Source organism: Equus caballus, chromosome 19, assembly GCF_041296265.1.
Source record: "Equus caballus isolate H_3958 breed thoroughbred chromosome 19, TB-T2T, whole genome shotgun sequence".
Lineage (NCBI taxonomy): Eukaryota > Metazoa > Chordata > Mammalia > Perissodactyla > Equidae > Equus > Equus caballus.
The window spans coordinates 18291652-18310892 of record NC_091702.1 but is presented as its reverse complement, the minus strand read 5'-3'; the positions used below and the strand labels follow the sequence as shown (position 1 = coordinate 18310892).

Here is a 19241-nt window from a genome sequence, read left to right as displayed (position 1 = left end):
GCTGGGTCTGGTCTGAGGTGAGTGACTCCGGATGTTTGAAATTGAGATAGCGGTTTTCATTAAGAAGAAAAATCCCCCGGAGATCAAAGATTCTGTCTCAAAGAGGATGCCCCGCTATTCCCTCTTTTCACTTCCTGGGGATGGGGACCCCTTGGAGGTGTGACACCAGAGCTGGAAACAGCGAGGGAAATGTCGGGGCCAGGGAGACCCCTTTCAAATCTTTCGCTTTCCTGGATGGGCCCTGGTAACGTTTTCAAAATGTGCAAATTTCAAAAATATTCTCATCGCATATGAAACACTGGCGTTTATAAGAAGCGTATCGTGGAGTAAAATATATTCCCCAAAGTTTTAACGTTTGAGATAGATAATTAATGTTAATTTGGTAAAAGAATGACTTAAAGATGAGTCATAAGAAACGATGCCCTCGTTCTACCAAGAAACAACTGCCCAGAACAAGGGGTGGCCAGCTTTTCAGAGCTCTTCATTGAGCTCTGGTGCGGGGGCGTGTGTGTGTGTGTGTGTGAGTGTGTGTGTGTTTGTGTGTGAGGGCGGTGTGGGTGTGTGGGTGTGTGAGGGTGTGGTGCGGGAAGGAGCCTGGGGCTGTTCCTTCCTGGTACCTGATGCCCCACAGTGGGCTGTGAGTAGTCACACCTATCCCCTTGCGCGTTCTCAGGGACCACTGACCACATCCAAATCTCAGTAGTGACACGGCATCGCTTTGCCGTCCTCTGTGGAATCGCTCCAGTCAGTCCACACTCAAGAGGAGGGGATTACAGCAGGAGGTCTAGACCAGGAAGTCCTGATCCCAGGTGGCCAGTGACGGGAGAAGGAGAAGACCCCAGAACTTCAATGCCTTGCCCAGAATCCCAGATGAGGAAGAAGGCGGAGCCAGGGAGGAAGCCAGCTCTGCGTCCTCAAGGCTGGGGCTCTGGCTGCACACAGGCATTCCCAGGGGCCTCTGGAGAAGGCTGTGTTGGTGGAAGTGCATACAGATCTGGAGATGGCATGGGGGTGAGGGGGAGTATTCGGCAGTGTACACGGGCATTTGGTCAGTTCTTGTTTGAGGAGGAGCCCAGGTCCGGGGCACCCTGGATTGTAGCCCTGCCCACATCACACCCACGGTGGAGGCAGTGGCGGCCACTTTTCTGCTGAGCTCAGGCCTATGCAGTCCTGAATTGAATCTCTCACTGGAACATTGGGAAACTGAGGCCCCTAGAGGGGTAGGGAATGGCCCTCGACAGGGTGAGTCCAATGGGTAAGTGTGTGTTCTGACCTTCTAGGGCAAGACTGGGACCCCACGCGGAGGCTTGGCTTCTGAAATTAGGAACCATGAGACCTTGAGAAGCTCTTGCCAATCCCTCCCTTTTGTGGGAGCTGTTTTCTTCTTGGCCTCCACAACCTGAGCACACAACACGCGGACGCACACAAACACACACACACACGCGCATGCACACACACACAAACACACACACACACACACACACACACACACATTGACCTTGGATGCAAGGATGGACTCTAGGGTGGGATCCGAAGAGAAGCAGACACAGGGCAAGTGGCAAGAGGAAGAAACACGAGGTGGGAGGCATTGCCTGCAAGTGACACCCGCCTGCAGTTTGAGAGGTATCGTCCTCTAAGGTAGGACACACGCCAGAGGACATGTCTAGCAAGTCCACGCTCCGGTCCTCCCCAGTGTGCAGACAGGAGGCCGACAGGCCCTGAGAGACACAACGGCTTATGCAGGATCCAGAAGAGGTAAGGAAGAGGACTTGTTTCTGCGTGAGTCTCAAAGCTGGGACCTCGGCCGCACCCAGACCCTCTAGGGAGCCTGTGAGACGGGTGTGTTGGTGTTCCTGGGTACGCCTACGACGTCGCATGGAGAAGGGGGGTGAGCAAGGCCATGGCCAGAGGACTGTTTGCATGGGTGGTATCTGAGGGGGGCACTCAGGTAAGGGCACTGCAGGAAATGAGGTCACTTCCTTGACAACAGACCCCAACAGACTTGGAACCCCCGCAACTAGGCAGCCACGTGCGCAAAGCCAGCTCACTTGGCTGGAGACTCTTGATAGAGAAACATGTTCTCCTGCTTTCTCCCGCCTGACCGGGGCTCTGGTTCCCAGAAAGCCCGCAGGGAGAACCTTTGGAGACGTTGTGGACGCTGGCTCAGCTCCCACGCCCCCCACCGCTGGACCTTTGGCAGGAGGTCCTCTCAGGTAACATGAGGAAGCCTAGAGCAGCCCAATCGAGGCCAGACCAGCTCCCCGAGCCCTCCCAGGGCAGCCCTCATCCCGTCCTCGTGAGTGTGGGGGCCAGAGGGACGTGTGGGCAGGATCTGCCCTTGGCCGCAGAAGGTTGGTGGGCTGGCAATAACCTGCTTTTCCCGTCACGTTCCCAAGCCAGGACAGGGCTGGCAGGACTGAAAGGGGACCCCTAAGCTGCCTCCTCATTCCAGGCCCTCAGGCTGCCGTGTGTTTCCCTCCTCGGTGGAGGTCTGTGTGGACCGTGGGGCGGGGTATGTGTGTCCAGAGTGGAGAGAGTCACAGAGGTGTGAGAGCCAGCAAAGACAGCCAGTCGGGTCTCTGAGGCTTGCCGCCTGGCTGCCGGGCACTGTCTTTCCAGAGCGTCACTCAGGAGATGGGCCAGCAGCTGAGCCACGACGCCCTCGACTCCACCACCCTGCAGGAAGGGAAGGTGCCCCACGCTGCCAAGCGAGGCCAGGGCCGGCTCAGGGTGAGTGCAGGTGCTGGGGAGACCCAAGCCCCAGGGCCCCAAGACAGCACTGAGGACCCCCAGGTCTTCGAAGGCCCTGAGACAGCCCCGGGGCTCCTGCCTGGAGCCCTGCTCCCAAAGGAATCTGAATCCCCATCTCTTCCCCCGACCTTGCCCTGCGGGCCCAGCCCCCGTCTTGGCCAGAGGAGACGGCCCTGTCCACAGAGGTGTAGCAGAGCAGAGACATTTCTAGCCCATCAGCTCACGGGCGTTCAAGAGTCCTTTTGCGTTCTGTAGAGATTTTCCTGTTTGAACTCCCATCCTCACATGTCCATGTGGCCTGGCAATCCTTCCCCACCTTCTCCCAGTCGGACGCAGCATCCTGATGGATAGGCATGCTTTTTGCCCAACAGGACATGGGGCTCACAGGGTTCTTTCTGGTCCTCTGCCTTTGCTGTCCAGAGGAACACGTCCACGTGGCCTCTCGAGGTCAGGGCGTCGGGCCTCAGCAGGCTGCCCAACTTTCCAGAAGGGAGACCCATTAGCCCAGTGACTCAGCCCTTCACTGAACCCGCACCTTCTGTTGCCATTTCCACAGCACCGCCCTGATCACCCTGCCTGTCCTCCCGTCCTCATCCCTCCCAGCCCACGAAAAGCCTCTGTGTTCTCCTGTCTCGAATGGGCAGTTGGTCAGCCACCCCAGGGTTGATGCTCTTCATCCAGGGAGGGGCTGTCACTCCTCTGCCAGCACAAAGACCTAGGAGACCAAGAGGTTTAATCCTTCTCCACCTCACATCCTACTTGGAATCCCGAGAATTCTTCCCTGCCCTGGGCAATGATGCCCACTTCCGGCCACAAGTCACCGCGGGCTTGGGCATTCGGTGCGACCTCCAGTCCCCGGCACTCCTGGGGCCCGCGGTGCGGCCTCTGATGGCAAGCGGCCCCTCTGTCTGACCCCAGGCTGAAAATCCATCCCCAGCGACGAGCAAAGCATCCCGCCTGGTGTGGACCGTCCAGGCTGGAAGGCGGCAGAAGCGTGTGGAGCACCTGGTGCCCGCCTTCCTGGAGGGCGACACCGCCTACGTCCACAGCTTCCTGTGCACGTATAGAGGTTTTGCCACCACACGACAGGTGCTGGAGCTTCTGTTTCAAAGGTGCGTGCCGTGCCCCTCCGCAGCACTGTGGGCATTCAGCCACCTACTAGCTGTGAGGCTGGGGATGTCACGGCACCTCCCCGAGCCTCGGTTTGCTCCTTGCAAGGCGGGCTGAAGAGAGGATCAGCCTCCAGGGGAGATTGTAGGGACTCAGGCAGGTGCTGCCTGCAAAGGCTTCTCGAGAAGCCTAACCCTCTGGGAGGGTCGACTGGAGCGGAGGGGCTGTGGTTGTGCTCATTGAGGATATTCCTCTTGCCTAAGGCGAAGCCTCCGCCTCGTCCCTCAGCGTGCCCGTGGCCTTCACTGAGTTGTTGTCTTCCCTTTGGAAAAGGAGATGGCAGAGCTCTTCTAGGTCTCTGACCTGGGTGAAGCCAGAGCAGCGATCCCTGGGCTGAGCCGAGGCCCCCGACCCACTCAAGCAGGAGTGAGGGGCCGGTTGGAGCTCCTTCCTTCATCACGCGCACACAGAGGTCCCCACTAGGTGCAGAAAGTTTTCTAGGCACTGACCAGAATCCCGGGCGCAGAGCAGGCGACAGCCATGCCCTCCAGGGCTCCATTCTCCTTGGGAGTGAGACAGCGCCGCTAGGCTTCTCACGCAGGCCTGATCCCCAGTCCAGTCCATGCGACGTCCTCCTGTGTCTTCTAGATACGGTTGTGTCCTTGCCTATGGCGATGAGGACGGCGGACCCCTAGACCAACTCAAAAAGTGAGTGGGCTTTGGAATCCCTAGGAGGGCGCCCAGCGTCCACACTTGGAGGGCAGTTGCCTGCAGCGTCCCGCTCACTCATCTGCTAGAAGCTCCCCAGCGGGTGCTCAGCTCCTGCTCAGGGGGCTCAGGGAGTGCTCCGGGGCCACATAAGCCCCTCCCTGGTCGAGATACGGGGCAGGGGAGCATGACCCTCATGGGACACCTGGTGAATCAGGCAGCACGTAGGCCCAGGAGGGAAAGTTGGAGGCAATAGGAGGGCCCTGGGAAGCATGGGCGGGAGACAATGTCCGTTGTTCCCTCACTGGTCAGATGTTCTGGGAGCACCTCCTGTGTGCCAGGGAGGGCAATGAAAAGAGGAGACTGCACCGCTCGCTGCCCTCACGCAGCTGACGTTCCAGTGGGCAGTGGGCGGAGAGATGCTCCAAGCAGTGTGTCAGGCTTCCCTGAGGCCTAGGAGAGGTGACGCCACCACGGCACAGGGCTCCCCCTTCCAAAGGCGTTTTCCTAGCCCCTCCTTGGTGCCCTGGCCTAGCTCTGCCAAGACTGCCAGATTGGAGGTGGCCGCCAAGTAGGACTGGCCCCTGGACAGCCAGGAGCGGGAGGCCCAGGAGCCCAGGCCCGCACAGGGATGCCCGGGAGGCCAGCGTGCAAGGAAAGGACCCTTCTCTGACTCTGCTGCCCACCTGTCCGTCCTCAGGGCCATCTCCTTCATTCTGGGCGCCTGGCTCCGATGGTACCCTGAGGATTTTATCCAGCCCCCAGATGTTCCCAGCCTGGAACTGCTCTTGGCCTACATCGGTCTCAATATGCCCGGCTCGGAGCTGGAGCACCGCGCCCGCGTTCTTCTTTCCCGGCTGGAGCAGCCTGAGCACACTGATGCCAAGACTGAGGGTGAGGAGGACTCGGGTGTGTGACGTGGGCGTGTGCAGAGGGGATGGCGCTGCGCCCCCCGGAGCAGAGTGTCCAGAGGCTGGGGTTCGGCTGGGAGCAAGGGGCGGGCTCAGATCACTGTTGCCAGGGACTCGAGTCTGGGAAGACTTTCGGGGGCGTGGTGCTTGGACTGAGACTGCTGGATTGGCGGCAGAGGGTCCCTTTCTTTGGAATGACTTGGGCGGGCAGTCATGTTGGTGGCGTTTTCTCTTCTTCCATCTCCAGCTGCAGCTCCACCGAAAGACGCGGAAGACCCTGAAGATCCGGCACCGTCTCTCCCTCTCGGGCCCAGCCCAGCTCAGAGCCGCACAGGCATCTTGCGAGCCACAGCCGGCTCAAGACCTTCAGCAAGCACTGGCAGCATCCCAGCCACTACCCTCAGCTCCTGAGCTGCAGCCCCAGAGAATCCTCGCCTTCCCCTAGCCATGGCGTGGGTTTTAAAGTTTTGTTTTTGGCTTTTCTTTACTTAACCTTTCCCTGTATTTTATCTCGTCAGTTCAATAAAGTTTAGTTCTTGGGTTCTTTTCAATTGTTCGCTGAAGTGGCGTGAAGCAGACTCACAACGTCACACCAACGTCATCCGCATCTAGTGCCCGCCCATTTTTGTCCAAGAGAAACCCTGTCCCTGGGAAGCAGTCAGTCTCCCTTCCTCCCACCGCAAGTCCCTGGTAGCCACTGAGTTTCCTTCTGTCGGACTCCGTGCGTTTCCCTCCTCCGGAGTTTGCATGGAAGTGCCAGCCTTCCAGAGGTGGCCTCCTGTGCCTGGCTGGGTCTGGTCTGAGGTGAGTGACTCCGGATGTTTGAAATTGAGATAGCGGTTTTCATTAAGAAGAAAAATCCCCCGCAGATCAAAGATTCTGTCTCAAAGAGGATGCCCCGCTATTCCCTCTTTTCACTTCCTGGGGATGGGGACCCATTGGAGGTGTGACACCAGAGCTGGAAACAGCGAGGGAAATGTCGGGGCCAGGGAGACCCCTTTCAAATCTTTCGCTTTCCTGGATGGGCCCTGGTAACGTTTTCAAAATGTGCAAATTTCAAAAATATTCTCATCGCATATGAAACACTGGCGTTTATAAGAAGCGTATCGTGGAGTAAAATATATTCCCCAAAGTTTTAACGTTTGAGATAGATAATTAATGTTAATTTGGTAAAAGAATGACTTAAAGATGAGTCATAAGAAACGATGCCCTCGTTCTACCAAGAAACAACTGCCCAGAACAAGGGGTGGCCAGCTTTTCAGAGCTCTTCATTGAGCTCTGGTGCGGGGGCGTGTGTGTGTGTGTGTGTGAGTGTGTGTGTGTTTGTGTGTGAGGGCGGTGTGGGTGTGTGGGTGTGTGAGGGTGTGGTGCGGGAAGGAGCCTGGGGCTGTTCCTTCCTGGTACCTGATGCCCCACAGTGGGCTGTGAGTAGTCACACCTATCCCCTTGCGCGTTCTCAGGGACCACTGACCACATCCAAATCTCAGTAGTGACACGGCATCGCTTTGCCGTCCTCTGTGGAATCGCTCCAGTCAGTCCACACTCAAGAGGAGGGGATTACAGCAGGAGGTCTAGACCAGGAAGTCCTGATCCCAGGTGGCCAGTGACGGGAGAAGGAGAAGACCCCAGAACTTCAATGCCTTGCCCAGAATCCCAGATGAGGAAGAAGGCGGAGCCAGGGAGGAAGCCAGCTCTGCGTCCTCAAGGCTGGGGCTCTGGCTGCACACAGGCATTCCCAGGGGCCTCTGGAGAAGGCTGTGTTGGTGGAAGTGCATACAGATCTGGAGATGGCATGGGGGTGAGGGGGAGTATTCGGCAGTGTACACGGGCATTTGGTCAGTTCTTGTTTGAGGAGGAGCCCAGGTCCGGGGCACCCTGGATTGTAGCCCTGCCCACATCACACCCACGGTGGAGGCAGTGGCGGCCACTTTTCTGCTGAGCTCAGGCCTATGCAGTCCTGAATTGAATCTCTCACTGGAACATTGGGAAACTGAGGCCCCTAGAGGGGTAGGGAATGGCCCTCGACAGGGTGAGTCCAATGGGTAAGTGTGTGTTCTGACCTTCTAGGGCAAGACTGGGACCCCACGCGGAGGCTTGGCTTCTGAAATTAGGAACCATGAGACCTTGAGAAGCTCTTGCCAATCCCTCCCTTTTGTGGGAGCTGTTTTCTTCTTGGCCTCCACAACCTGAGCACACAACACGCGGACGCACACAAACACACACACACACGCGCATGCACACACACACAAACACACACACACACACACACACACACACATTGACCTTGGATGCAAGGATGGACTCTAGGGTGGGATCCGAAGAGAAGCAGACACAGGGCAAGTGGCAAGAGGAAGAAACACGAGGTGGGAGGCATTGCCTGCAAGTGACACCCGCCTGCAGTTTGAGAGGTATCGTCCTCTAAGGTAGGACACACGCCAGAGGACATGTCTAGCAAGTCCACGCTCCGGTCCTCCCCAGTGTGCAGACAGGAGGCCGACAGGCCCTGAGAGACACAACGGCTTATGCAGGATCCAGAAGAGGTAAGGAAGAGGACTTGTTTCTGCGTCAGTCTCAAAGCTGGGACCTCGGCCGCACCCAGACCCTCTAGGGAGCCTGTGAGACGGGTGTGTTGGTGTTCCTGGGTACGCCTACGACGTCGCATGGAGAAGGGGGGTGAGCAAGGCCATGGCCAGAGGACTGTTTGCATGGGTGGTATCTGAGGGGGGCACTCAGGTAAGGGCACTGCAGGAAATGAGGTCACTTCCTTGACAACAGACCCCAACAGAATTGGAACCCCCGCAACTAGGCAGCCACGTGCGCAAAGCCAGCTCACTTGGCTGGAGACTCTTGATAGAGAAACATGTTCTCCTGCTTTCTCCCGCCTGACCAGGGCTCTGGTTCCCAGAAAGCCCGCAGGGAGAACCTTTGGAGACGTTGTGGACGCTGGCTCAGCTCCCACGCCCCCCACCGCTGGACCTTTGGCAGGAGGTCCTCTCAGGTAACATGAGGAAGCCTAGAGCAGCCCAATCGAGGCCAGACCAGCTCCCCGAGCCCTCCCAGGGCAGCCCTCATCCCGTCCTCGTGAGTGTGGGGGCCAGAGGGACGTGTGGGCAGGATCTGCCCTTGGCCGCAGAAGGTTGGTGGGCTGGCAATAACCTGCTTTTCCCGTCACGTTCCCAAGGCAGGACAGGGCTGGCAGGACTGAAAGGGGACCCCTAAGCTGCCTCCTCATTCCAGGCCCTCAGGCTGCCGTGTGTTTCCCTCCTCGGTGGAGGTCTGTGTGGACCGTGGGGCGGGGTATGTGTGTCCAGAGTGGAGAGAGTCACAGAGGTGTGAGAGCCAGCAAAGACAGCCAGTCGGGTCTCTGAGGCTTGCCGCCTGGCTGCCGGGCACTGTCTTTCCAGAGCGTCACTCAGGAGATGGGCCAGCAGCTGAGCCACGACGCCCTCGACTCCACCACCCTGCAGGAAGGGAAGGTGCCCCACGCTGCCAAGCGAGGCCAGGGCCGGCTCAGGGTGAGTGCAGGTGCTGGGGAGACCCAAGCCCCAGGGCCCCAAGACAGCACTGAGGACCCCCAGGTCTTCGAAGGCCCTGAGACAGCCCCGGGGCTCCTGCCTGGAGCCCTGCTCCCAAAGGAATCTGAATCCCCATCTCTTCCCCCGACCTTGCCCTGCGGGCCCAGCCCCCGTCTTGGCCAGAGGAGACGGCCCTGTCCACAGAGGTGTAGCAGAGCAGAGACATTTCTAGCCCATCAGCTCACGGGCGTTCAAGAGTCCTTTTGCGTTCTGTAGAGATTTTCCTGTTTGAACTCCCATCCTCACGTGTCCATGTGGCCTGGCAATCCTTCCCCACCTTCTCCCAGTCGGACGCAGCATCCTGATGGATAGGCATGCTTTTTGCCCAACAGGACATGGGGCTCACAGGGTTCTTTCTGGTCCTCTGCCTTTGCTGTCCAGAGGAACACGTCCACGTGGCCTCTCGAGGTCAGGGCGTCGGGCCTCAGCAGGCTGCCCAACTTTCCAGAAGGGAGACCCATTAGCCCAGTGACTCAGCCCTTCACTGAACCCGCACCTTCTGTTGCCATTTCCACAGCACCGCCCTGATCACCCTGCCTGTCCTCCCGTCCTCATCCCTCCCAGCCCACGAAAAGCCTCTGTGTTCTCCTGTCTCGAATGGGCAGTTGGTCAGCCACCCCAGGGTTGATGCTCTTCATCCAGGGAGGGGCTGTCACTCCTCTGCCAGCACAAAGACCTAGGAGACCAAGAGGTTTAATCCTTCTCCACCTCACATCCTACTTGGAATCCCGAGAATTCTTCCCTTGCCCTGGGCAATGATGCCCACTTCCGGCCACAAGTCACCGCGGGCTTGGGCATTCGGTGCGACCTCCAGTCCCCGGCACTCCTGGGGCCCGCGGTGCGGCCTCTGATGGCAAGCGGCCCCTCTGTCTGACCCCAGGCTGAAAATCCATCCCCAGCGAAGAGCAAAGCGTCCTGCCTGGGGTGGACCGTCCAGGCTGGAACGCGGCAGAAGCGAGTGGAGCACCTGGTGCCCGCCTTCCTGGAGGGCGACACCGCCTACGTCCACAGCTTCCTGTGCACGTATAGAGGTTTTGCCACCACACGACAGGTGCTGGAGCTTCTGTTTCAAAGGTGCGTGCCGTGCCCCTCCGCAGCACTGTGGGCATTCAGCCACCTACTAGCTGTGAGGCTGGGGATGTCACGGCACCTCCCCGAGCCTCGGTTTGCTCCTTGCAAGGCGGGCTGAAGAGAGGATCAGCCTCCAGGGGAGATTGTAGGGACTCAGGCAGGTGCTGCCTGCAAAGGCTTCTCGAGAAGCCTAACCCTCTGGGAGGGTCGACTGGAGCGGAGGGGCTGTGGTTGTGCTCATTGAGGATATTCCTCTTGCCTAAGGCGAAGCCTCCGCCTCGTCCCTCAGCGTGCCCGTGGCCTTCACTGAGTTGTTGTCTTCCCTTTGGAAAAGGAGATGGCAGAGCTCTTCTAGGTCTCTGACCTGGGTGAAGCCAGAGCAGCGATCCCTGGGCTGAGCCGAGGCCCCCGACCCACTCAAGCAGGAGTGAGGGGCCGGTTGGAGCTCCTTCCTTCATCACGCACACACAGAGGTCCCCACTAGGTGCAGAAAGTTTTCTAGGCACTGACCAGAATCCCGTGCGCAGAGCAGGCGACAGCCATGCCCTCCAGGGCTCCATTCTCCTTGGGAGTGAGACAGCGCCGCTAGGCTTCTCACGCAGGCCTGATCCCCAGTCCAGTCCATGCGACGTCCTCCTGTGTCTTCTAGATACGGTTGTGTCCTTGCCTATGGCGATGAGGACGGCGGACCCCTAGACCAACTCAAAAAGTGAGTGGGCTTTGGAATCCCTAGGAGGGCGCCCAGCGTCCACACTTGGAGGGCAGTTGCCTGCAGCGTCCCGCTCACTCATCTGCTAGAAGCTCCCCAGCGGGTGCTCAGCTCCTGCTCAGGGGGCTCAGGGAGTGCTCCGGGGCCACATAAGCCCCTCCCTGGTCGAGATACGGGGCAGGGGAGCATGACCCTCATGGGACACCTGGTGAATCAGGCAGCACGTAGGCCCAGGAGGGAAAGTTGGAGGCAATAGGAGGGCCCTGGGAAGCATGGGCGGGAGACAATGTCCGTTGTTCCCTCACTGGTCAGATGTTCTGGGAGCACCTCCTGTGTGCCAGGGAGGGCAATGAAAAGAGGAGACTGCACCGCTCGCTGCCCTCACGCAGCTGACGTTCCAGTGGGCAGTGGGCGGAGAGATGCTCCAAGCAGTGTGTCAGGCTTCCCTGAGGCCTAGGAGAGGTGACGCCACCACGGCACAGGGCTCCCCCTTCCAAAGGCGTTTTCCTAGCCCCTCCTTGGTGCCCTGGCCTAGCTCTGCCAAGACTGCCAGATTGGAGGTGGCCGCCAAGTAGGACTGGCCCCTGGACAGCCAGGAGCGGGAGGCCCAGGAGCCCAGGCCCGCACAGGGATGCCCGGGAGGCCAGCGTGCAAGGAAAGGACCCTTCTCTGACTCTGCTGCCCACCTGTCCGTCCTCAGGGCCATCTCCTTCATTCTGGGCGCCTGGCTCCGATGGTACCCTGAGGATTTTATCCAGCCCCCAGATGTTCCCAGCCTGGAACTGCTCTTGGCCTACATCGGTCTCAATATGCCCGGCTCGGAGCTGGAGCACCGCGCCCGCGTTCTTCTTTCCCGGCTGGAGCAGCCTGAGCACACTGATGCCAAGACTGAGGGTGAGGAGGACTCGGGTGTGTGACGTGGGCGTGTGCAGAGGGGATGGCGCTGCGCCCCCCCGGAGCAGAGTGTCCAGAGGCTGGGGTTCGGCTGGGAGCAAGGGGCGGGCTCAGATCACTCTTGCCAGGGACTCGAGTCTGGGAAGACTTTCGGGGGCGTGGTGCTTGGACTGAGACTGCTGGATTGGCGGCAGAGGGTCCCTTTCTTTGGAATGACTTGGGCGGGCAGTCATGTTGGTGGCGTTTTCTCTTCTTCCATCTCCAGCTGCAGCTCCACCGAAAGACGCGGAAGACCCTGAAGATCCGGCACCGTCTCTCCCTCTCGGGCCCAGCCCAGCTCCGAGCCGCACAGGCATCTTGCGAGCCACAGCCGGCTCAAGACCTTCAGCAAGCACTGGCAGCATCCCAGCCACTACCCTCAGCTCCTGAGCTGCAGCCCCAGAGAATCCTCGCCTTCCCCTAGCCATGGCGTGGGTTTTAAAGTTTTGTTTTTGGTTTTTCTTTACTTAACCTTTCCCTGTATTTTATCTCGTCAGTTCAATAAAGTTTAGTTCTTGGGTTCTTTTCAATTGTTCGCTGAAGTGGCGTGAAGCAGACTCACAACGTCACACCAACGTCATCCGCATCTAGTACCCGCCCATTTTTGTCCAAGAGAACCCCTGTCCCTGGGAAGCAGTCAGTCTCCCTTCCTCCCACCGCAAGTCCCTGGTAGCCACTGAGTTTCCTTCTGTCGGACTCCGTGCGTTTCCCTCCTCCGGAGTTTGCATGGAAGTGCCAGCCTTCCAGAGGTGGCCTCCTGTGCCTGGCTGGGTCTGGTCTGAGGTGAGTGACTCCGGATGTTTGAAATTGAGATAGCGGTTTTCATTAAGAAGAAAAATCCCCCGCAGATCAAAGATTCTGTCTCAAAGAGGATGCCCCGCTATTCCCTCTTTTCACTTCCTGGGGATGGGGACCCCTTGGAGGTGTGACACCAGAGCTGGAAACAGCGAGGGAAATGTCGGGGCCAGGGAGACCCCTTTCAAATCTTTCGCTTTCCTGGATGGGCCATGGTAACGTTTTCAAAATGTGCAAATTTCAAAAATATTCTCATCGCATATGAAACACTGGCGTTTATAAGAAGCGTATCGTGGAGTAAAATATATTCCCCAAAGTTTTAACGTTTGAGATAGATAATTAATGTTAATTTGGTAAAAGAATGACTTAAAGATGAGTCATAAGAAACGATGCCCTCGTTCTACCAAGAAACAACTGCCCAGAACAAGGGGTGGCCAGCTTTTCAGAGCTCTTCATTGAGCTCCGGTGCGGGGGCGTGTGTGTGTGTGTGTGTGAGTGTGTGTGTGTGTGTGTGTGTGTGTGTGAGGGCGGTGTGGGTGTGTGGGTGTGTGAGGGTGTGGTGCGGGAAGGAGCCTGGGGCTGTTCCTTCCTGGTACCTGATGCCCCACAGTGGGCTGTGAGTAGTCACACCTATCCCCTTGCGCGTTCTCAGGGACCACTGACCACATCCAAATCTCAGTAGTGACACGGCATCGCTTTGCCGTCCTCTGTGGAATCGCTCCAGTCAGTCCACACTCAAGAGGAGGGGATTACAGCAGGAGGTCTAGACCAGGAAGTCCTGATCCCAGGTGGCCAGTGACGGGAGAAGGAGAAGACCCCAGAACTTCAATGCCTTGCCCAGAATCCCAGATGAGGAAGAAGGCGGAGCCAGGGAGGAAGCCAGCTCTGCGTCCTCAAGGCTGGGGCTCTGGCTGCACACAGGCATTCCCAGGGGCCTCTGGAGAAGGCTGTGCTGGTGGAAGTGCATACACACCTGGAGATGGCATGGGGGTGAGGGGGAGTATTCGGCAGTGTACACGGGCATTTGGTCAGTTCTTGTTTGAGGAGGAGCCCAGGTCCGGGGCACCCTGGATTGTAGCCCTGCCCACATCACACCCACGGTGGAGGCAGTGGCGGCCACTTTTCTGCTGAGCTCAGGCCTATGCAGTCCTGAATTGAATCTCTCACTGGAACATTGGGAAACTGAGGCCCCTAGAGGGGTAGGGAATGGCCCTCGACAGGGTGAGTCCAATGGGTAAGTGTGTGTTCTGACCTTCTAGGGCAAGACTGGGACCCCACGCGGAGGCTTGGCTTCTGAAATTAGGAACCATGAGACCTTGAGAAGCTCTTGCCAATCCCTCCCTTTTGTGGGAGCTGTTTTCTTCTTGGCCTCCACAACCTGAGCACACAACACGCGGACGCACACAAACACACACACACACGCGCATGCACACACACACAAACACACACACACACACACACACACACACATTGACCTTGGATGCAAGGATGGACTCTAGGGTGGGATCCGAAGAGAAGCAGACACAGGGCAAGTGGCAAGAGGAAGAAACACGAGGTGGGAGGCATTGCCTGCAAGTGACACCCGCCTGCAGTTTGAGAGGTATCGTCCTCTAAGGTAGGACACACGCCAGAGGACATGTCTAGCAAGTCCACGCTCCGGTCCTCCCCAGTGTGCAGACAGGAGGCCGACAGGCCCTGAGAGACACAACGGCTTATGCAGGATCCAGAAGAGGTAAGGCAGAGGACTTGTTTCTGCGTCAGTCTCAAAGCTGGGACCTCGGCCGCACCCAGACCCTCTAGGGAGCCTGTGAGACGGGTGTGTTGGTGTTCCTGGGTACGCCTACGACGTCGCATGGAGAAGGGGGGTGAGCAAGGCCATGGCCAGAGGACTGTTTGCATGGGTGGTATCTGAGGGGGGCACTCAGGTAAGGGCACTGCAGGAAATGAGGTCACTTCCTTGACAACAGACCCCAACAGACTTGGAACCCCCGCAACTAGGCAGCCACGTGCGCAAAGCCAGCTCACTTGGCTGGAGACTCTTGATAGAGAAACATGTTCTCCTGCTTTCTCCCGCCTGACCAGGGCTCTGGTTCCCAGAAAGCCCGCAGGGAGAACCTTTGGAGACGTTGTGGACGCTGGCTCAGCTCCCACGCCCCCCACCGCTGGACCTTTGGCAGGAGGTCCTCTCAGGTAACATGAGGAAGCCTAGAGCAGCCCAATCGAGGCCAGACCAGCTCCCCGAGCCCTCCCAGGGCAGCCCTCATCCCGTCCTCGTGAGTGTGGGGGCCAGAGGGACGTGTGGGCAGGATCTGCCCTTGGCCGCAGAAGGTTGGTGGGCTGGCAATAACCTGCTTTTCCCGTCACGTTCCCAAGCCAGGACAGGGCTGGCAGGACTGAAAGGGGACCCCTAAGCTGCCTCCTCATTCCAGGCCCTCAGGCTGCCGTGTGTTTCCCTCCTCGGTGGAGGTCTGTGTGGACCGTGGGGCGGGGTATGTGTGTCCAGAGTGGAGAGAGTCACAGAGGTGTGAGAGCCAGCAAAGACAGCCAGTCGGGTCTCTGAGGCTTGCCGCCTGGCTGCCGGGCACTGTCTTTCCAGAGCGTCACTCAGGAGATGGGCCAGCAGCTGAGCCACGACGCCCTCGACTCCACCACCCTGCAGGAAGGGAAGGTGCCCCACGCTGCCAAGCGAGGCCAGGGCCGGCTCAGGGTGAGTGCAGGTGCTGGGGAGACCCAAGCCCCAGGGCCCCAAGACAGCACTGAGGACCCCCAGGTCTTCGAAGGCCCTGAGACAGCCCCGGGGCTCCTGCCTGGAGCCCTGCTCCCAAAGGAATCTGAATCCCCATCTCTTCCCCCGACCTTGCCCTGCGGGCCCAGCCCCCGTCTTGGCCAGAGGAGACGGCCCTGTCCACAGAGGTGTAGCAGAGCAGAGACATTTCTAGCCCATCAGCTCACGGGCGTTCAAGAGTCCTTTTGCGTTCTGTAGAGATTTTCCTGTTTGAACTCCCATCCTCACATGTCCATGTGGCCTGGCAATCCTTCCCCACCTTCTCCCAGTCGGACGCAGCATCCTGATGGATAGGCATGCTTTTTGCCCAACAGGACATGGGGCTCACAGGGTTCTTTCTGGTCCTCTGCCTTTGCTGTCCAGAGGAACACGTCCACGTGGCCTCTCGAGGTCAGGGCGTCGGGCCTCAGCAGGCTGCCCAACTTTCCAGAAGGGAGACCCATTAGCCCAGTGACTCAGCCCTTCACTGAACCCGCACCTTCTGTTGCCATTTCCACAGCACCGCCCTGATCACCCTGCCTGTCCTCCCGTCCTCATCCCTCCCAGCCCACGAAAAGCCTCTGTGTTCTCCTGTCTCGAATGGGCAGTTGGTCAGCCACCCCAGGGTTGATGCTCTTCATCCAGGGAGGGGCTGTCACTCCTCTGCCAGCACAAAGACCTAGGAGACCAAGAGGTTTAATCCTTCTCCACCTCACATCCTACTTGGAATCCCGAGAATTCTTCCCTTGCCCTGGGCAATGATGCCCACTTCCGGCCACAAGTCACCGCGGGCTTGGGCATTCGGTGCGACCTCCAGTCCCCGGCACTCCTGGGGCCCGCGGTGCGGCCTCTGATGGCAAGCGGCCCCTCTGTCTGACCCCAGGCTGAAAATCCATCCCCAGCGAAGAGCAAAGCGTCCCGCCTGGTGTGGACCGTCCAGGCTGGAAGGCGGCAGAAGCGAGTGGAGCACCTGGTGCCCGCCTTCCTGGAGGGCGACACCGCCTACGTCCACAGCTTCCTGTGCACGTATAGAGGTTTTGCCACCACACGACAGCTGCTGGAGCTTCTGTTTCAAAGGTGCGTGCCGTGCCCCTCCGCAGCACTGTGGGCATTCAGCCACCTACTAGCTGTGAGGCTGGGGATGTCACGGCACCTCCCCGAGCCTCGGTTTGCTCCTTGCAAGGCGGGCTGAAGAGAGGATCAGCCTCCAGGGGAGATTGTAGGGACTCAGGCAGGTGCTGCCTGCAAAGGCTTCTCGAGAAGCCTAACCCTCTGGGAGGGTCGACTGGAGCGGAGGGGCTGTGGTTGTGCTCATTGAGGATATTCCTCTTGCCTAAGGCGAAGCCTCCGCCTCGTCCCTCAGCGTGCCCGTGGCCTTCACTGAGTTGTTGTCTTCCCTTTGGAAAAGGAGATGGCAGAGCTCTTCTAGGTCTCTGACCTGGGTGAAGCCAGAGCAGCGATCCCTGGGCTGAGCCGAGGCCCCCGACCCACTCAAGCAGGAGTGAGGGGCCGGTTGGAGCTCCTTCCTTCATCACGCACACACAGAGGTCCCCACTAGGTGCAGAAAGTTTTCTAGGCACTGACCAGAATCCCGGGCGCAGAGCAGGCGACAGCCATGCCCTCCAGGGCTCCATTCTCCTTGGGAGTGAGACAGCGCCGCTAGGCTTCTCACGCAGGCCTGATCCACAGTCCAGTCCATGCGACGTCCTCCTGTGTCTTCTAGATACGGTTGTGTCCTTGCCTATGGCGATGAGGACGGCGGACCCCTAGACCAACTCAAAAAGTGAGTGGGCTTTGGAATCCCTAGGAGGGCGCCCAGCGTCCACACTTGGAGGGCAGTTGCCTGCAGCGTCCCGCTCACTCATCTGCTAGAAGCTCCCCAGCGGGTGCTCAGCTCCTGCTCAGGGGGCTCAGGGAGTGCTCCGGGGCCACATAAGCCCCTCCCTGGTCGAGATACGGGGCAGGGGAGCATGACCCTCATGGGACACCTGGTGAATCAGGCAGCACTTGGCCCAGGAGGGAAAGTTGGAGGCAAGAGGAGGGCCCTGGGAAGCATGGGCGGGAGACAATGTCCGTTGTTCCCTCACTGGTCAGATGTTCTGGGAGCACCTCCTGTGTGCCAGGGAGGGCAATGAAAAGAGGAGACTGCACCGCTCGCTGCCCTCACGCAGCTGACGTTCCAGTGGGCAGTGGGCGGAGAGATGCTCCAAGCAGTGTGTCCGGCTTCCCTGAGGCCTAGGAGAGGTGACGCCACCACGGCACAGGGCTCCCCCTTCCAAAGGCGTTTTCCTAGCCCCTCCTTGGTGCCCTGGCCTAGCTCTGCCAAGACTGCCAGATTGGAGGTGGCCGCCAAGTAGGACTGGCCCCTGGACAGCCAGGAGCGGGAGGCCCAGGAGCCCAGGCCCGCACAGGGATGCCCGGGAGGCCAGCGTGCAAGGAAAGGACCCTTCTCTGACTCTGCTGCCCACCTGTCCGTCCTCAGGGCCATCTCCTTCATTCTGGGCGCCTGGCTCCGATGGTACCCTGAGGATTTTATCCAGCCCCCAGATGTTCCCAGCCTGGAACTGCTCTTGGCCTACATCGGTCTCAATATGCCCGGCTCGGAGCTGGAGCACCGCGCCCGCGTTCTTCTTTCCCGGCTGGAGCAGCCTGAGCACACTGATGCCAAGACTGAGGGTGAGGAGGACTCGGGTGTGTGACGTGGGCGTGTGCAGAGGGGATGGCGCTGCGCCCCCCCCGGAGCAGAGTGTCCAGAGGCTGGGGTTCGGCTGGGAGCAAGGGGCGGGCTCAGATCACTCTTGCCAGGGACTCGAGTCTGGGAAGACTTTCGGGGGCGTGGTGCTTGGACTGAGACTGCTGGATTGGCGGCAGAGGGTCCCTTTCTTTGGAATGACTTGGGCGGGCAGTCATGTTGGTGGCGTTTTCTCTTCTTCCATCTCCAGCTGCAGCTCCACCGAAAGACGCGGAAGACCCTGAAGATCCGGCACCGTCTCTCCCTCTCGGGCCCAGCCCAGCTCAGAGCCGCACAGGCATCTTGCGAGCCACAGCCGGCTCAAGACCTTCAGCAAGCACTGGCAGCATCCCAGCCACTACCCTCAGCTCCTGAGCTGCAGCCCCAGAGAATCCTCGCCTTCCCCTAGCCATGGCGTGGGTTTTAAAGTTTTGTTTTTGGCTTTTCTTTACTTAACCTTTCCCTGTATTTTATCTCGTCAGTTCAATAAAGTTTAGTTCTTGGGTTCTTTTCAATTGTTCGCTGAAGTGGCGTGAAGCAGACTCACAACGTCACACCAACGTCATCCGCATCTAGTGCCCGCCCATTTTTGTCCAAGAGAAACCCTGTCCCTGGGAAGCAGTCAGTCTCCCTTCCTCCCACCGCAAGTCCCTGGTAGCCACTGAGTTTCCTTCTGTCGGACTCCGTGCGTTTCCCTCCTCCGGAGTTTGCATGGAAGTGCCAGCCTTCCAGAGGTGGCCTCCTGTGCCTGGCTGGGTCTGGTCTGAGGTGAGTGACTCCGGATGTTTGAAATTGAGATAGCGGTTTTCATTAAGAAGAAAAATCCCCCGCAGATCAAAGATTCTGTCTCAAAGAGGATGCCCCGCTATTCCCTCTTTTCACTTCCTGGGGATGGGGACCCATTGGAGGTGTGACACCAGAGCTGGAAACAGCGAGGGAAATGTCGGGGCCAGGGAGACCCCTTTCAAATCTTTCGCTTTCCTGGATGGGCCCTGGTAACGTTTTCAAAATGTGCAAATTTCAAAAATATTCTCATCGCATATGAAACACTGGCGTTTATAAGAAGCGTATCGTGGAGTAAAATATATTCCCCAAAGTTTTAACGTTTGAGATAGATAATTAATGTTAATTTGGTAAAAGAATGACTTAAAGATGAGTCATAAGAAACGATGCCCTCGTTCTA

The 19241-nt window shown here is 58.6% G+C and overlaps 3 protein-coding genes across 3 annotated transcripts; all 3 read left to right on the top strand.

The window, feature by feature from the left end:
* Window positions 1-2004: 2004 nt before the first annotated feature.
* LOC138918913 (ral guanine nucleotide dissociation stimulator-like) lies at window positions 2005-6031 on the top strand. Its single transcript, XM_070242487.1, has 5 exons — window positions 2005-2730; window positions 3670-3863; window positions 4510-4569; window positions 5270-5463; window positions 5728-6031. The coding sequence occupies exons 1-5, from the start codon at window positions 2635-2637 to the stop codon at window positions 5889-5891; spliced, it is 708 nt and encodes a 235-aa protein (XP_070098588.1). The 5' UTR covers window positions 2005-2634; the 3' UTR covers window positions 5892-6031.
* A 2226-nt stretch (window positions 6032-8257) lies between these two features.
* LOC138918909 (ral guanine nucleotide dissociation stimulator-like) lies at window positions 8258-12310 on the top strand. Its single transcript, XM_070242483.1, has 6 exons — window positions 8258-8478; window positions 8885-8995; window positions 9936-10129; window positions 10776-10835; window positions 11536-11729; window positions 11995-12310. Exons 1-6 carry the CDS (start codon window positions 8341-8343, stop codon window positions 12156-12158), a joined length of 861 nt encoding a protein of 286 aa, XP_070098584.1. The 5' UTR covers window positions 8258-8340; the 3' UTR covers window positions 12159-12310.
* Window positions 12311-14553: 2243 nt separating this feature from the next.
* LOC138918912 (ral guanine nucleotide dissociation stimulator-like) lies at window positions 14554-18585 on the top strand. The gene is made up of 6 exons (XM_070242486.1): window positions 14554-14753; window positions 15160-15270; window positions 16211-16404; window positions 17051-17110; window positions 17810-18003; window positions 18270-18585. The coding sequence occupies exons 1-6, from the start codon at window positions 14616-14618 to the stop codon at window positions 18431-18433; spliced, it is 861 nt and encodes a 286-aa protein (XP_070098587.1). The 5' UTR covers window positions 14554-14615; the 3' UTR covers window positions 18434-18585.
* The last annotated feature ends 656 nt before the right edge of the window (window positions 18586-19241 follow it).

Coding starts and splice junctions, on each gene's coding strand:
- LOC138918913 (XM_070242487.1), top strand. CDS start 2,635: ATGGGCCAGCAGCTGAGCCACGACGCCCTCGACTCCACCACCCTGCAG. Junction 3,864..4,509: donor CTGGAGCTTCTGTTTCAAAG/GTGCGTGCCGTG, acceptor TGTGTCTTCTAG/ATACGGTTGTGTCCTTGCCT. Junction 5,464..5,727: donor CACTGATGCCAAGACTGAGG/GTGAGGAGGACT, acceptor TTCCATCTCCAG/CTGCAGCTCCACCGAAAGAC.
- LOC138918909 (XM_070242483.1), top strand. CDS start 8,341: ATGTTCTCCTGCTTTCTCCCGCCTGACCAGGGCTCTGGTTCCCAGAAA. Junction 10,836..11,535: donor CCCCTAGACCAACTCAAAAA/GTGAGTGGGCTT, acceptor GTCCGTCCTCAG/GGCCATCTCCTTCATTCTGG. Junction 11,730..11,994: donor CACTGATGCCAAGACTGAGG/GTGAGGAGGACT, acceptor TTCCATCTCCAG/CTGCAGCTCCACCGAAAGAC.
- LOC138918912 (XM_070242486.1), top strand. CDS start 14,616: ATGTTCTCCTGCTTTCTCCCGCCTGACCAGGGCTCTGGTTCCCAGAAA. Junction 16,405..17,050: donor CTGGAGCTTCTGTTTCAAAG/GTGCGTGCCGTG, acceptor TGTGTCTTCTAG/ATACGGTTGTGTCCTTGCCT. Junction 18,004..18,269: donor CACTGATGCCAAGACTGAGG/GTGAGGAGGACT, acceptor TTCCATCTCCAG/CTGCAGCTCCACCGAAAGAC.